At 37.5% G+C, this 15011-nt stretch overlaps 1 protein-coding gene across 3 annotated transcripts in view; it reads left to right on the forward strand.

The window, feature by feature from the left end:
- Window positions 1–15011, forward strand: part of astn2 (astrotactin 2) — a 269469-nt gene that overhangs the window by 88762 nt on the left and 165696 nt on the right. For 2 of the 3 annotated variants that reach the window (XM_086152123.1, XM_086152124.1), the window contains exon 4: window positions 14631–14783. The exons of the other annotated variant lie outside the window; for it this stretch is intronic. In XM_086152123.1, coding sequence (XP_086008249.1) covers window positions 14631–14783 — 153 coding nt within the window. The remainder of the gene's footprint in view (window positions 1–14630; window positions 14784–15011) is intronic. 3 annotated transcript variants of the gene reach the window in all.

Raw genomic sequence — 15011 nt, forward strand, 5'->3', positions numbered from 1 at the left:
TATTGTAAATGTGCTATCCTGACCTGGTGTGACTTTTCATAAGTCGGGTTTGCTTACCTGGAGATTTCTGACACATTTCTTATATCTGAACATAGCTCATTATGTCAAACATCCGCTAAATTCCATTTATGAAATGTGCTGTAACATCAAGCAGCTTGAGTACAGCGATCTTAATAATCTTTCAGCAACTCATCAATGAAGCAGGAAAGAAACAGTTTCCCATGCGTGTCAGACAGGACAAATCCATGTATGTGACACCTCATGTAGGGCAAAGTCACCCAAAATAGTTCAAAGCAATACAACACAAGCATGAACATGCAAAATGGCAATTACAATACAATGTAATTGAAATTTATTTCTGAAAGTGTTTCTAAATTAACTTCCAAAGTGGAAGAAGCCACTTAAAATCTGAATGAAAAGTTATTGAATCTTAACTGATTCTATTGTTCTTATATTCCTGGATTCCATCTTCTTGTTCCTAGTTTCTGGTCAGAATCCATTGTCTTTTGCAATTTTGTGTTTTGGCTTCTATGTTTGATAGAAGCCAAAGTTATATCTAGTAATATCAACCCTGCTGTTATCAGTGGTTTGCACAAGCTCAGGCAATCATGGGAGTCACACAAGGATTTGCAGACACTTATTTTGAAGTTCACAATCTAAGATTCCTCTAATCGACCAACAACCATGGTGAACCACACCTCTCACCCAATGACATTGGCTGAAAAAATGACATGAAGAAATTAATAAATATCTAAGATTCTGATTCCCAAGGCACTGTTTTTTGGAGGGAACTGGAGTTGTGTTGAGCCTTTTTGGTTCTTTCTTGTCACAACCCTGGCAGCTGTATCCTGTATCAGCTGTAGCTGTCTGATTTATGTCTGAGACGGGTCCATGAGTAGGCAGTTTCAGTAATCCTGTCTGCTGGATATAAATGCATGTAGAAGTCTCTCTAGATGATGTTGAGATATTGAGTACTTAGGTTTCTAACTTGATTGGTACTTCTCGATGACAGACTGTGGAGTCAGGCACGACTTTGAGTCTGCCTGTCTTTGTACATAAAGAAAAAGGAAAAAATTGAATTCAAGCTTGTCCCCACTCGGCCCCATAAAGTTTCGCGACAGCTCATATTATTTCCCTTCTCGCTTTTTTGATACGCAGTCCATGAGATTCATTCGATCTGATACCATTGGTTACATGCAGGAATAGACGCTGTTTTGCATGACTTTCAGGCTCATGGGTGAATGTTATCTTTAAACAAATATATCTGAGGATTAAGATAATCTGTTTTTTTAAAGACAATGACAGAACGTGACCAAAAGCAGCAGCATCGTCCAGGAGAAAGGAGAATAGCTTTTCCTGAATCAGTACTGTTATAGGGTGGTCTTAGTACTGAGATGAATAAGAGGCAGCCACACTAGTGAAAAGCATGAACTTACTGAATAAGGCTAAAAAAACTGTTAAACCAGAGGGTCTATCCAGAACCTTGTGAGTCTATCAAAGGTCCCTGAGGTCTCCAAACTAATTGCCTGCAAGAAGGCTGGCTTAAAGTTGAGGCAGAAACTGAGGATGCCTGACTAAAAGTTCTACAGCATATCCACAACCACTTCCAGCACTCACATGTCGTTTCCAAATATATGATTACAAAGAAACATTTCTGAAATCTAATTTAAGTTATTCCTCCCACACCAATCGAACACACTATTCATATCCTCAATTCAACTCCTAACTGTTTACACCACTGGGTTCTGATCTGCCTCCCACAGATGTTATTAAATTTTTACACGCATGAATTTAAAGTAACAGTCACACTTTTTTTTTTTTCACAGTCATGCTGGAAAATGGTTCAAGTATTCCAAATTATTTATTGCTTAGAGGGGGGAAAGGCAAATTTATTTGTATAGCGCATTTTACACCAGAGGCAACCAAAAGTGCTTTGCAAAGTATGCAGGGGGACAAGCATGAGACAAAAAAAAAAAAAAAAAAAGTAATGAAAAGCACGCTGAAATAAAATGATAAGACTACAAAGGGATAGGTATTCCTACGGCTTGGATTTAACTGTGTTTATTGTTTCACACTGGCACCTAAAGCTGAACACAGATTCATTGTGCTTTTTTCCGTGATAAAGTGGTTTAATCTGAAACTATCAGGACACGTGACCTGTCTGCAGCAATTGGAGGTCAGTTCTTGGTCTGAAATGTTCAGCGGTACAGTATGAAGGGACACATCCATATTTTATTCTGGCCCATGGCAAGAGCCGAGCTATAGATAGCACTTTATCCGTGCTCTTAAAAAAAGCAGAGACCTTAAAATATACTCGTAGAGGCACAAGATAGCAGAAAAGAGGGATGTTAGACTAAAGATGGGACGACGCATTCTTTTTAGTCGCTGGGAATGACAAGGCACGAGGCGGCATGTTGGAATCCAACAGAGATCGTTGTTTATGAAATATGTTTAACAAATGTTTATGTTTCTGAAAGCTGCAGATGGCTTCAACTAATTTGGTTTGAGCTATATATCCTTTATGCTCTGTCCTAACTCAGTCTCTCAGCCTGTTCTTTTTATGATTTCAGGAAACAATATGGTGTCACATCCTTTTTAAATGTGTTGCACAGAACTCATTGTTATTTCTGTAAAAAAAAATAACATTGATTAGCAATCCACTTTGCCCCACCACAATGCACCTCTGTTTCCTTAAGGTTCCTCGGTTTTCTCTAAATTATGACACTCTTGCAAAAGGTTAATTGGGGCCTCTAATTGGCATGTTAATGATCAAGTGAATGCTACAAGTCTCTATATGTTATCGACCGGCGACTGGTCCAGGGTGAACCCCACCTCTTGCCTAATGAGAAATGGGATAGGCTCCAGCACCCCCGCAACCCTATGAGCGGTTTAATCGGAATTGATATTGGATGAATGAACGTCACATTAAAATATTATTGAGGTTATCCATAGCTAACCATGAAAATGTTTAATGAGGACATAGAAACTCTTGAAGGATAAATGCAGAAGTGACGTGTGGTATATGAAAACGCAAATATTGCTTATATTCACTCATATCCAGGGATGGACATTAATGCCCACACATTTGCATAGCAAAGAATTAACATTTCTTTCTCCTAATATTAAATATCTCATCACCATTGGTGAAATGCCCTCCAAAACAAACAAACAAAAAAACAAAAAGCCATGATTAAACATCATCCACAAAACAAAGACAGAAAGACTTAAAAAAGGCGAAACCAAAAGTCTTAAAGGGGATTTCTTCTTCCTTTTGAGCGGATCAGACCGATGTCTCATCATCTGTGCGAACTGTGCTCATCGGATATCAGGGATCAGCCAGGCGCCATATTATCACCAGCCTGTTCTTTTAATTTCATCATCACAGCATTTTAGAAAGTTACAGCAACTCTAATAGTCTCTAAAAATGAAAGATGTTCAGTGGGAGCCTTATCGCACCCCACGGCCCTCGCCAGGAGTGTGACAGTGACAGGCAGCTGAACAGCTGCGTATCTGGCCTCACCTGTGCCTTGTTTACCGACCCGACCGGTGACTTTTTTTGTTGAGCTTGACTTATTAACGATGTGGCAAATGGGGAATTTCTGACATGGTTTATGGTTAAAGGGCACATATTTTCCCTCTGTGTTATATATATTTTTTTTATATCCCCCACATAACACAGCACAAGGAGGTAAAGGAAAGTATATAATTAATTGGCCCTTTTTGTTGTAGTTGTCACAGCATTTCTTTGGAATTACATTACTGCTCATGGGCCTTTCAGTAGGAAAAAAGAAATAATAATTATTATTATCATTATTTTCATTAATGCAGCCTCAGAGGGTTCAGAGGGTTTGCCAGGAAGGGCATTTTTACTAAAACGTATACCCAAAAACAAAAATTCTAGTCAAAAAGGACAGGAAGGTAGAGAAGATATGTATTATTATTATTATTAATATTGTTATTATTCATTTGCAATGAGGGTGTCATTTATGTTGAATGCAAAATGTCCTCCTTGTCACGGTTCAATTAAGGCAATAATAAAAAAACAGAAATACATGAATGGAAATTTGGCAAGTGACAACTTACTTCTCCAGATGAATAACAAACATTTTGACTGGTAAAAAATAGATAAATGAACAAATAAATAAGTGCTTTAAAATATGGCTTTTTTTTGCACTTGAATCTATGAATATGTAAATTTGGTGGCATCACATTATAGTCAGTTTTGGCAATTTGCATTAATATTACTTCTAAATTGTCAAATACCTCTCTCAACCACTTTTCCTAGTGACAATCCAAAGTATTGAATATCAGTAAAAATTCAAAATGCCTTCAAGTGGTCAAAAAGGAATTTGGCCTCATTTATTTTTGTTTGGAGAATGACAGGTTGATTATATATTAGGAGGTTCATACTTACTGGAAAATACTAAAGAAGATTAATAGATCAGTGTAGATAGTTGCTTATCCAAAATCAGTTGTACTCCTGTTCAATATGTATACATGGTTATTATCTTTCAATTCCTAAGCACACAGAAAACAAGCTTTTTTTTTTCAGAAAAAAAGAAAAAGATTTCCCTGCCAATTCCAATTTCCGGTTTGAGGGTTTACAACATTAACTTTCAAATTTCTTTAAGAAGAAGATTGCAGTCCATCCTTTCTCTGAAGTTGGCCTGGGAAAGCTGACAAATGATGTGTGTGAACAGTCATCACTGTGAAATTAGCCTCAGGAGTTACTGGGCCCTGCCTGGCCGTGAAAAAGGAGAATGGAGCGCTGCCAACATGGATGTGGAACATTATCTCCGTCAACCTTTTCTTCTATAGTGGCGAAAAATACGTTCCTCCTTTTGTCTAGGCTGTATATAGCTTACAGAGAAATAGATTTGTAAATGTCAGAGGTACTGACTGCCAATGTGTTCATCGGTATATAATTTAATCCAGTATATGGTTCAAATGATTTTATTTATTTGTATTTTACATTCAAAACATCACTTTGCACTATAATCCCCAAGCAACATAATGCACTCGATCCTTTGTACCAATCTTGAGGCGTAAAATCATCTTTCACATTGCTCTTGGCCGACGCACATGATGTTAATGTCACTAAAATTGATTTATAAGTAAACTAATAGAGCTGGCCCTGAACTCCAATCCCAGCCACTTATGCTCATCCTGAGGATTTGCATATTTGACAGCCCGAATCGCAGATGCAGCTCAAGTCGAAAACAACTTCCACGCGGACACACCTAATCCTTAAGACACACAGGGAGCAGGTATGCTGTTATTCATGCACACAGAGTGGAGTGAGATTTGTTTACTTGCTGAAACAGAGTTCCCACCCTGGTTAAGAGTCCTCCTATGTACTTTCTCAGATGATTTTAACAAGTTATATTTACACACCTTGTTTAAGTCGGCTGTATTAAGCCAAATATATATATCGATGTATGTGATGTCCAATGGACTAGTATGTAAATAAATAAGTAAGCGCTTATGGCGGTATGTAGCACATTGGCTAGTCCTTCCATCTCACAGCAATAAGGTTCTTGGTTCAGTCCTGACAGGAGGTCTTTCTGTGTTGCATGTTCTCTGTCGTGTGTGTGGGGAGTTTCCTTGGAGTTCCTCCTACAGTCTAAAAACATGCAGTAGATTCTCTGGGGCCCCGGAATGGATCCAGGGTGAACCTCACCTCCCACTCAGTGACAGCTGGGAAAACCCCTCCTTGGTTGCAGGAAAAAAAAAAAAAAAAACATAAATAATGAATACATACATGCATACTGTACAAAAATAATCAACTAATAAGTGTGTCATTTTTGCACTTTAAGATTCTCTCATCAATACATATTTTTTGAATGCTACTTATTCACATTCCATCCATTAATTTTGTATCTAGAAAAGAGAATCCTATTTCTTTTTTCACGTCCCCAGATCCCTTTTTCTATCAAATATTCCCTGATATAATTCTCCCATCGACCTAATCATGCATTAGCTCATACTCATTGCATCATGCGGCTCCCATACCTGGTTGTCCAAATGATGTGCATACTCCATCCTTTTAATACCTGTGGCATTTAGGTGTAATTGGATGGAAACCCACATGAAATTGTTTTGTGCTTTCAAAATGTGCTGTCACACACACACACACACACACACACACACAAACACAAGCACACACACACACAAACACAAGCACACACACACACACACACACACACACAGCTTACCCTTACAGAGCCTCCTGCTCCTCCTCCCACTCTCCCACTCGGTGCAGTGGACAATAGCTATTTTCTTGTGTAGATTATCCAACTGCCTGTGTTATCAATACTACTGTACTTTTCCTCTCACTTCTGCAATAATATTGCACACAAAGACGGACGGATTCTTAGTACGTTTTAAGCATGCACACACACACAAACACACACACACACACACTCATGCATACACACATGCAATGCTCCACAAGACAATTGAGGAATGGATAAGGTGTCTGAATTTGTTACAATTGTCAGTGCAAAATAGGTAATGTCATTTTGTTTACCAAGACACAGACCATTTAATACATTGAGGTACTTAATGCAGCATTTCTGGTAAGAGGGTACTCATCTTATATTGTTGCATGTGGTTCAGTGTATTCTCATTTGATTTATCTACACGGGGAGCTGCAATCTTGCAAAAACGAGGAAAACCTGACACGTGACTCACTGTAGCACCTCCGGTCCATTAAGGTGGAAAACCCATTGGCAGTAGTCTGCACCATGTGCGGCAAGGAGCTGTCACGTGCACACTCGAGCATGCAAACACAGATCCTGCTCGACCACTGACGAAAAACCCACTCTACCTTTCAGTCCTTTTACTTGAATGTTTTTTGTTTTTTTTTTTATGTATTACTTTACCTGCTTGAAATTGAATGCTTATAGTCTCTACAATTTTTCATGCTCGGTAAGAATGGACGCTTTATCCTCTACAACCTGGCACTCCATCAACTTTTACAACCCATCAATATGAAGGTTCTTTTTTTTATATACTTATTAAGTTACAAATTTGTAGGTTAGGATATTTTATTAGACTCATTTAATCAAGCTGATTAGAAACCCCTGTGGCAAATATACATTCTCCGGCGATGCCTCTTGGCTTTCATTTTTCTCTTTTTTTTTTTTTCCTCTCTTTGTCTCGTCCAGCCTTTCTACACTCACCTCTAGATGCCATGTCTTTACTGACAGTGGACCTGAATCTTTTGTCTTTTTCTTTGTATCCTTCTGACCTTTCCGTCTCTTTTCACGCACCTGTCACACATCTCAAAGGAGTCTGCCAATGTTTCTCGGCTACAATGTACTTCTCCAATTGAAACAATGGCAAATTTAATAAATCACAGTGGGAATCAAAGCTGGGGCAAACCCCCATTTCCTCCTCATTGATTTTCTCTGCACTCATTTGCTCTGCAAGGCGTGAAGGGGAGGAGAAAACAAGAGAATAGCGATGTAAGCTGAGAAATCTGTGTGCGCATGCTGTGTTATGGGCTCTTCTGAAGGTAGTGGCAAAAAAGAAGTGGTGAGAAAGCAGGTAATGTTAGTAATGTAATAATGGAAAAAATAGAAAGAAAATAGAAGTCTGCAGGAATTTAATTTCTTGGGCTCACAGTTTTCTTTTTCCCTACAGATTTTTTGCAAAATTAAAACAGCAGGGGTTTGCAGGGTCCAAAGATCTACAGAAATGTTCCCCAACATTTCCCTCGAGGGTACATCTGCTTCTGTGAATACAAATGCGGCCGGGCTGGCGGGCTGTCACGCCGGATGGCTAAGAATACAAACGGTTGATGTTAGAACACGCTTATGAAAGGGACGGTATAAATTGTAAGTGGATGAAAAAAAAAAGTGTTTAGTTTATGCTTATTTACTCATTGATGTTCACTCTAAATTTAAATGAGCTTTGCTGTACTTTATGAACTATATTAAAATCCATGGTTTAAATTAGGTTTGCTTCCACAAGTTTTCATTTTAACTCCAAGTGAAAAAGAAATTACAAAACCGTGATAACAAGCTCTTTTTGCTGCATTTTTAAAATTGAACATTTGGCTTGGATTGCCATTAACATGTCTTTAAATAATTCAATCCAATTCTAAACTTCCTCTCCTTAGTAGCGTCTATGGCATTTGTAGCACGACTGATACATTTTCATCCTGCCATTGTGCAGCTGTCTATAAATGAACAGTCGGAAACAACAAACTTAAATTTTGTGACAGCTTAATTGAGATAGATGATATTTAGGAAAAAATATAAAACAAATAAATAAAATTCATCTTCCTCTCAAAGACAGCTATGTTCAATAATAATGAATAAAAATATATAAATAAAGGAATAAAACACTCGCTATTCAACTAGTTGGCATCAATACCATATTTTAGCGGTAGTTAAGTTCTTAATTTATATATATTTATTTATTCATTTAATTAATTTATTTTTTTATTATGAAAGCAAAAATATGCCTTGACTAGGGGCAAATATGAGTAAAACTTATATTTTTGGTGTAGCTGCTTATGCCTGTGGTCTAAGAATTCAAAATTTTCTGACAATCTGAAGAAAGTCTATCCCTGAGGATGTTTGTGTGCGTGTCTGTGTGTTCAGATTAGTATCATTCTAAATTCAAAAAAGGAATAAGGCATACCGGAAGCAAATAGGGCAGGTGATGATGATCGGTTGTCACTCAATTGTCAAAAAAAATTCTATTCAAAATCTATGAAGGGCAAGGATGGATATGTAAAATAGAGTGAAAATAAGTTGTAAAGTGACAAACCCAGGGAGGGTCACTTCTGATTCATTGTTTATGATTAAACGTTAAATAACAAAAGAATGAATGCAAACACTACTGTATGTAAATGTTTGAGATTTAAATATCTCATTCTACTGTGACTGTTTCTGCAAGTGAAACAAACATAACATTTATAGTCACATTGATGAAAACAATGCCGAGTCAGCAGTTTCACAGGCGGCCCTGTCTGCTTGCATTTATCAATATGTAGGCAACTGTAATTGTGAGCATGTTTAACACCTTAGTTTAGTCTTTTTGCATAATGTTCTTTGGGAAGTAGCATAAACATCCTGTACAGTCATTGATCCGTTATTTACATTTGAATCTTCTAAAAGCAAAGGAATACATGCATGTATATCGCAAACAACTTCATTTTCAACTGATGTCTCACATCTTGAAATGGATTTGTAATTGAATGTGACATTATGGGAAAGTAATGAATTATACAGTGTCTGGTGCCTCCAGTTAGTGTGTCAAACACACACACACACACACACACACACACACACACACACTATAATCCAGATTTTAAGCTGTATCACCACCTGCCTCAGGGCATCTCAGCATCACTGAAAAAACAACAGCGCCTTGTCTCACTAAGCGGAGGGAAATCTCCTCTTGAGCCGATGATGAATAAGGGTCAACCACTATTTTTGGACAAAAAGTCACGGTCAAAGGTTTTAGTTTCAGTGAGAGAGTAATTCCCATAGGCTGTATCAGCGATTTGGTGGAATCCGGCTGAGTCTTGTTCATTTGGCTTTGTGGAGTCCTTCAGTTTATTTTCTGCTGACATTACAACTGTTGCCCTTCCTGGTGTGAGGTATCACTTTCTATGAAGGTGCAGGCAGAAATGTATCAGATTCTACTGTAGTATTAGAAATTATATTTTAATAAATCATGACCTTTTCTTGTGGTTAGTTTTTAAGAAAGATAAATGAATAAATGACTAGATAAAATAAAATAAAATAAAATAAAATAAAATAAAATAAAATAAAATAAAATAGCAATCAATGTTTAATTAAAAAGTAAATGCTCAGTTACTTACACAAAAAACAAAATGCACGCACCTGAATTGCCTGCATAATTTCAAACTCAATCACATTACCTCAGCAGATACAACGCTGAACACTGGGTGAAGGGTTATCTTCTTACACAAGGTATTGCGGGTCCCCAGGAAAACATAGACTGAGGAAGTATACTGTTGACATCCACTACTTATTAGAGACTGGTACAACTCCCGGCAGTGATAAGGAAGTGACTGCAGATAAGGGAGATGAAAAGGGGTGAAAGAAAGGCAGTGGAACTTTTGCTGACATTGAACTCAAAATGAAGAGTAGGTGTTGTCGGGAGGTCGATGGAAGAACAAAGTCAGCTGGTTTTGACGGCTGAATTTGGAATAACAGCCAAAACAAAGGTGAGCCAAACACGATAGCTGTAAACACACATGTGTCTATTAAACCCGACTGACCTCGAGAAGGATCTTTTTGATGAAACGATCGTGACTCTGACCCCTCACCGCTTTCTGACACGCCTCTGTTTTGAAGACGTTTGGTATATGAGCACTTTTGGTGAAGCCATCATCTCTTCTCATCTTAAAATAGTACAAACTGAGAGTGAAAGAAAACACCATAGCATGAAATATGGATGGAAGCAGTTAACCTCAAACATGGTGTGACACACTCCCATCAATCACAGGAGGCCAAAGCTTAAGTGCCTGCAGCCCAGCTCCTCATGTTTGTTTACTGAGCCGAAGTACCAAAATGCTCCTCGTATTATATGTGCACGGCCTAACCTTTAGCACGGACCCTGATTCCCCACTCACTGTGATTACAATGGCATGACTTGGGCTCTCCTTTGTTTGAAGAAAGGGTTAAAGCAGAAGCCTTTTACTCTCACTTGAGGAAAACCTCTCAGGGTGTGATTATTTGAACTCATTCTTTGGATACCAACTCGTACCAAACTGAAAACAAAAATATGGTTTCCATATCTGTCTTTAGCTCACAGGAGCTCAGGAGCACTGAAAAATGGCACACAACATCAAAATTAAATCATCTTCCCTCTGTCGAAGGTTTTAGTTGATTTAGTTTCAAAAAGATGAAGACAAAACAATCCCAAATAATTACTTTAGACGGATTATACTGTATAATACCATCATGGTAGAAGTGTGGTTAGTACTCTCACTTCTCAGCAAGAAGGATCCTGGTTTGTTTCTGACACTTCTGGTTTGCTGTTTCCTCCTGGTTCTCCAATTTCCTCCAACCTCGAGGAACATGCAGTAGGTTCATTGGAGAGCCTCGATTCTTCAGCCTTGTGAATGCATGAGTGACTTGTTGCTTGTCTCCATATGCGGCACTGTGATTGACTGGTGACCAGTCTGAGGTGAACCCTGCTTCTCACCCAATGACAGCTTGGACAGGCTCCTGTTTCCCCAGCAACCCCGAGTGCACGATATGTGGTATAGATAACGAATGAATGAAAGATAACATGATGATTTGTTATTTTGATAAACAATAGTGGATTATATCAATGATTCTTGTTATTGCATAATAAAGAAAAAATGAAAAAAAATATATTGGCCAAAAATAATGATATGATATGATATATCTAAAAAATATATATTTATAAAAGAATACATTTTTGTGACAATTAGAGTCACATAAAATAAGAATCATTAATGGCAGTTAATTTAATGTTATTTAAGAGGCTTTTCCATGCAATAATACATTAGCCCAGCATATGGAGATCCCACATGCTTAAATGATGTAAAAGAATGATAGAATAAAAATAAAAACCGGACATTTATTAATGTATGTATTTATTATTTTATTTATTATATCATTATTACATTTTAGCTAATTAAAAAGTCTGGAGAGTGCCTGTATTTCGTTTCTAAGTCATAACATTTGCAACTCTAATTGAAAATGAAGCACAAGTATGTTAATCTCCTCCTGTCTGAAAATACCTTCAAGCAAGTGATTCACAAGCGCTGCTCTGCATATATAATGAGGTCTGCGTGTGAGTGTTTATAACCAAATGAAAAGCTATCAAGCTTTGAACCATGCTGTGCATTCATCTGGGAATTACAGTGTGAGGTGAGAAAGACTCAGGTTCGGTGAGTTTGAAAACGGAGGGGAAAATTGCACCATCTTCGTACCAGCCAGAAAATGCAGGAATCACTGTTTTTAATGTCTGTGTCATGTTTTAAAAGGAGTTCCTGTATGGCAGAAGGAGGAAGAAAGGACTCCTTCAGCACATGGCACATTCCGTTCACAGCCCAGGGTTGGTGCAAGTGCACTTCAGTTTACAACAACATTGCCAGAAGCGCCCGCTACGCGAGCTGCCGCGGCATCAAAGACAGTATGCTTCCTTTAAAAAAAGCGTTATGTCAGTCTGAAACATTTTTGTTGTGCTTTTGTTCTTTCCTATTAAGGGGGAGGAAAAAAAAACATATTCCCTGTGGGGAATTGAATGAACGGTTCAGAATTTCACAAAAAAATACCTGAAAAAATGAGTCGAACAGCACAGTTTATCTTAAAGTGTTAGATGTGTCACACATGTAAAAAATAAAATAAATGCTCTCAGTTGCCTCTTGTAGCTCCAGGGTATAAGTACAGTGACAGCCCTTACCGAGTGCTACAGTTGCACAAGGTGCCCTTTAGCATCTCTATCAGATACGGCAAAGTTGTCAATTAAACTCAACATAAACTCACCCTACCTATTATGAGACGTAGCTCTTCATTAGATAGATAAATAAATAAATACATTGATACACTAATGCATTTTAATTATAACAATAATCCCCCCATTCATTCTCTCAATACTGTGTGCTCAAGGTCAACGGAGAGCAAGATGCTATATGCCATAAAGCATCTTGTATTTAATTTATTTTTTTAACATGAAGTCCGTATAGTATACGGACTTCATGTTAAAAAAATAAATTAAATACAATTAGATAATTGTGAAAATTACAGAAAATATAGTGAATAAATTATAGATTAAGGCATTTTTTCAACATCGTATCTGCATGGAGCAGTACATGCATTCGTAAACATTGGAAATACTATATTGTAATGAGCCAGGAATATATATATATATGGCTTTAACTGAATATGTGTGGGCTCAGTTTAAATGCTTCCAAGGAATGGTGGTTTATTCTTTTCTTGTTTTTCTATATTATACTTTAGTTTTGCAAGATAATGTTTTCAAAATCTGAAGTTCAAAAAGTCAAAAAAAAAATTATTTACACGTAGTAATTTACATTATTTGTTTTATCTGGTTACAATGCTCTTGAACAAATTCCCTCAACATCAACTGTAATTCATCAAGCCGACTTCAACTTTAAATGAAAGCGAACAAACATTATCAGGAGGATTATTTCTACTTAAAGAAAGCTGGGACACATCTGCCTCTTATTTATGCTGTAAAATGCAATGAGGTTATGCGTGCCTCTTCCCTTTCACCCTTGTCCCTTTTATCATTCTCTCCTTCGGCTTTGCATTCTCATTTAGATGCATGATGAGTGTCCAGAGGGAGTAACACATCACCATTATTCATAGAAAGAGTACACCTCAGAGCCTGACTGACAGATAAAAAGATGCGGTTAATAAGTTTGGTTACTTTTGATTTGTTTGATGGATAGTACATTGTTTAGGAGAGAGTTAGACTCAAGTTGTTGACAATGCTATTTTCATAGCTGACCGCACAGTTATTTGTTATGATTCTCTAAACTTAGTCACAACTTAACTGGCGATGCTCCTCAACCCATTTTAAAGTTGCTGTTTTGAAATCATCAGCTTGCTAAGAAAGGAAGGAGAACGTTATATTCCGGAGTTCTTAATCATTTATTTATTTGTGTATTTACATACACATTTCTTTACATGTTTATTGTATTCATTATATACAGGAATGTCTCAGAAAATTAGAATATTGTGATAATGTTCTTTATCTTCTGTAATGTGATTAAAAAAACAAAAACTATTTTTTCATGATGTTCTAATATTTGGAGATAGGACTTTTGAGTTTTCTTAAGATCTAAGCTGTAATCAGGAATAGTAAAATAATAAAAGGCTTGCAATATTTTGATTAATTTGTAATGAATTTGTAATGAAATGTATGCCATTTTTGTTTTTGTAATTGCATTACAGAAGATAAAGAGCTTTATCGCAAAATTCAATATTTCAATACAGTCCTGTATGTATTTATTGGTTTTATCATTATTATTGTTATTATTATTATTGTTGTTGTTGTTGTTGTTGTTGTTGTTGTTATTATTTGCTGAATTATTTTGCATGTTTTATCTATCTATCTAACATCCATCTATCTGTCCAGCTCATGTTAGCATGCATGGCAACAAGCATATTTATTTCTGCCTTTGTGTAATTTCCTAGCTGTTAGGAATGGGAGACAAACGGCTCTCTCGGAAACGGTTCTTTCCCTACAGCCAGTTGTTTCGGAGTCATTCATCAGGAAGAGTGAGACTGAGCCATCGGGGAGAGGACTCGGCAGACTCCCTGTAGAGATGAGGCAATATTGAATTGATAGAATCCTTTGAAGGCCAGAGCACAAAAAAAAACAGGAAAAATAACATACTACTGCTTTTTTTGAATGTCTAAACGGAACAGTCAAGTCTCTCATGATGCATATCCTTTTATCTGAAATATGCCTTAAAATATACAACAAGCTATTTCGGTCTGCCGCGAGTGAGCTCAGCTCAGCTCGTATCCGTGCATGCGTTTTCACCACATCTTTAGTGTCTGACACTAACTGCGAACTGATTTTCACTTGAAAGCCTTGTGACACGTCTGCCATTCTCACTTTGTCATTCTCTGTCATAGCCATCGACCCAAAAAAGGAATCAGTGGAGGATTTGATGCAGAGGTTCCAGGACAGCTTCCGCGTAACCAACACGCAAACAGACATGTCTCACTATCAGCACGTCATCCACAGCTCGTCGACAGGCCGCCGGAGGGCCCCGAGCAACACCAGAGGTAGGACGTTGGAAAAGTTATCTTTTTGATGGGGGAGATGCAACACGAGGGAGATGTATCGATTCCTTGTCTATACTGTTTACCCTGCACACAGGGTGGTCGGGGCCGAGTAAAAGATTTGCAAAATTGGATTACCTCACCAGGATAGTTCACTACTTCTAGCTAGAGGGGACACAGAATTGTTTTTGTATTGAAAGTTTTCCACAGCTTTTCAAAATGGCAACCTAA

The sequence above is a fragment of the Fistularia commersonii genome, chromosome 9 (assembly GCF_037954325.1).
Source record: "Fistularia commersonii isolate RoL2024-O1a breed Wild chromosome 9, RoL_Fcom_v1.0, whole genome shotgun sequence".
NCBI classification, from domain to species: Eukaryota; Metazoa; Chordata; class Actinopteri; order Syngnathiformes; family Fistulariidae; genus Fistularia; species Fistularia commersonii.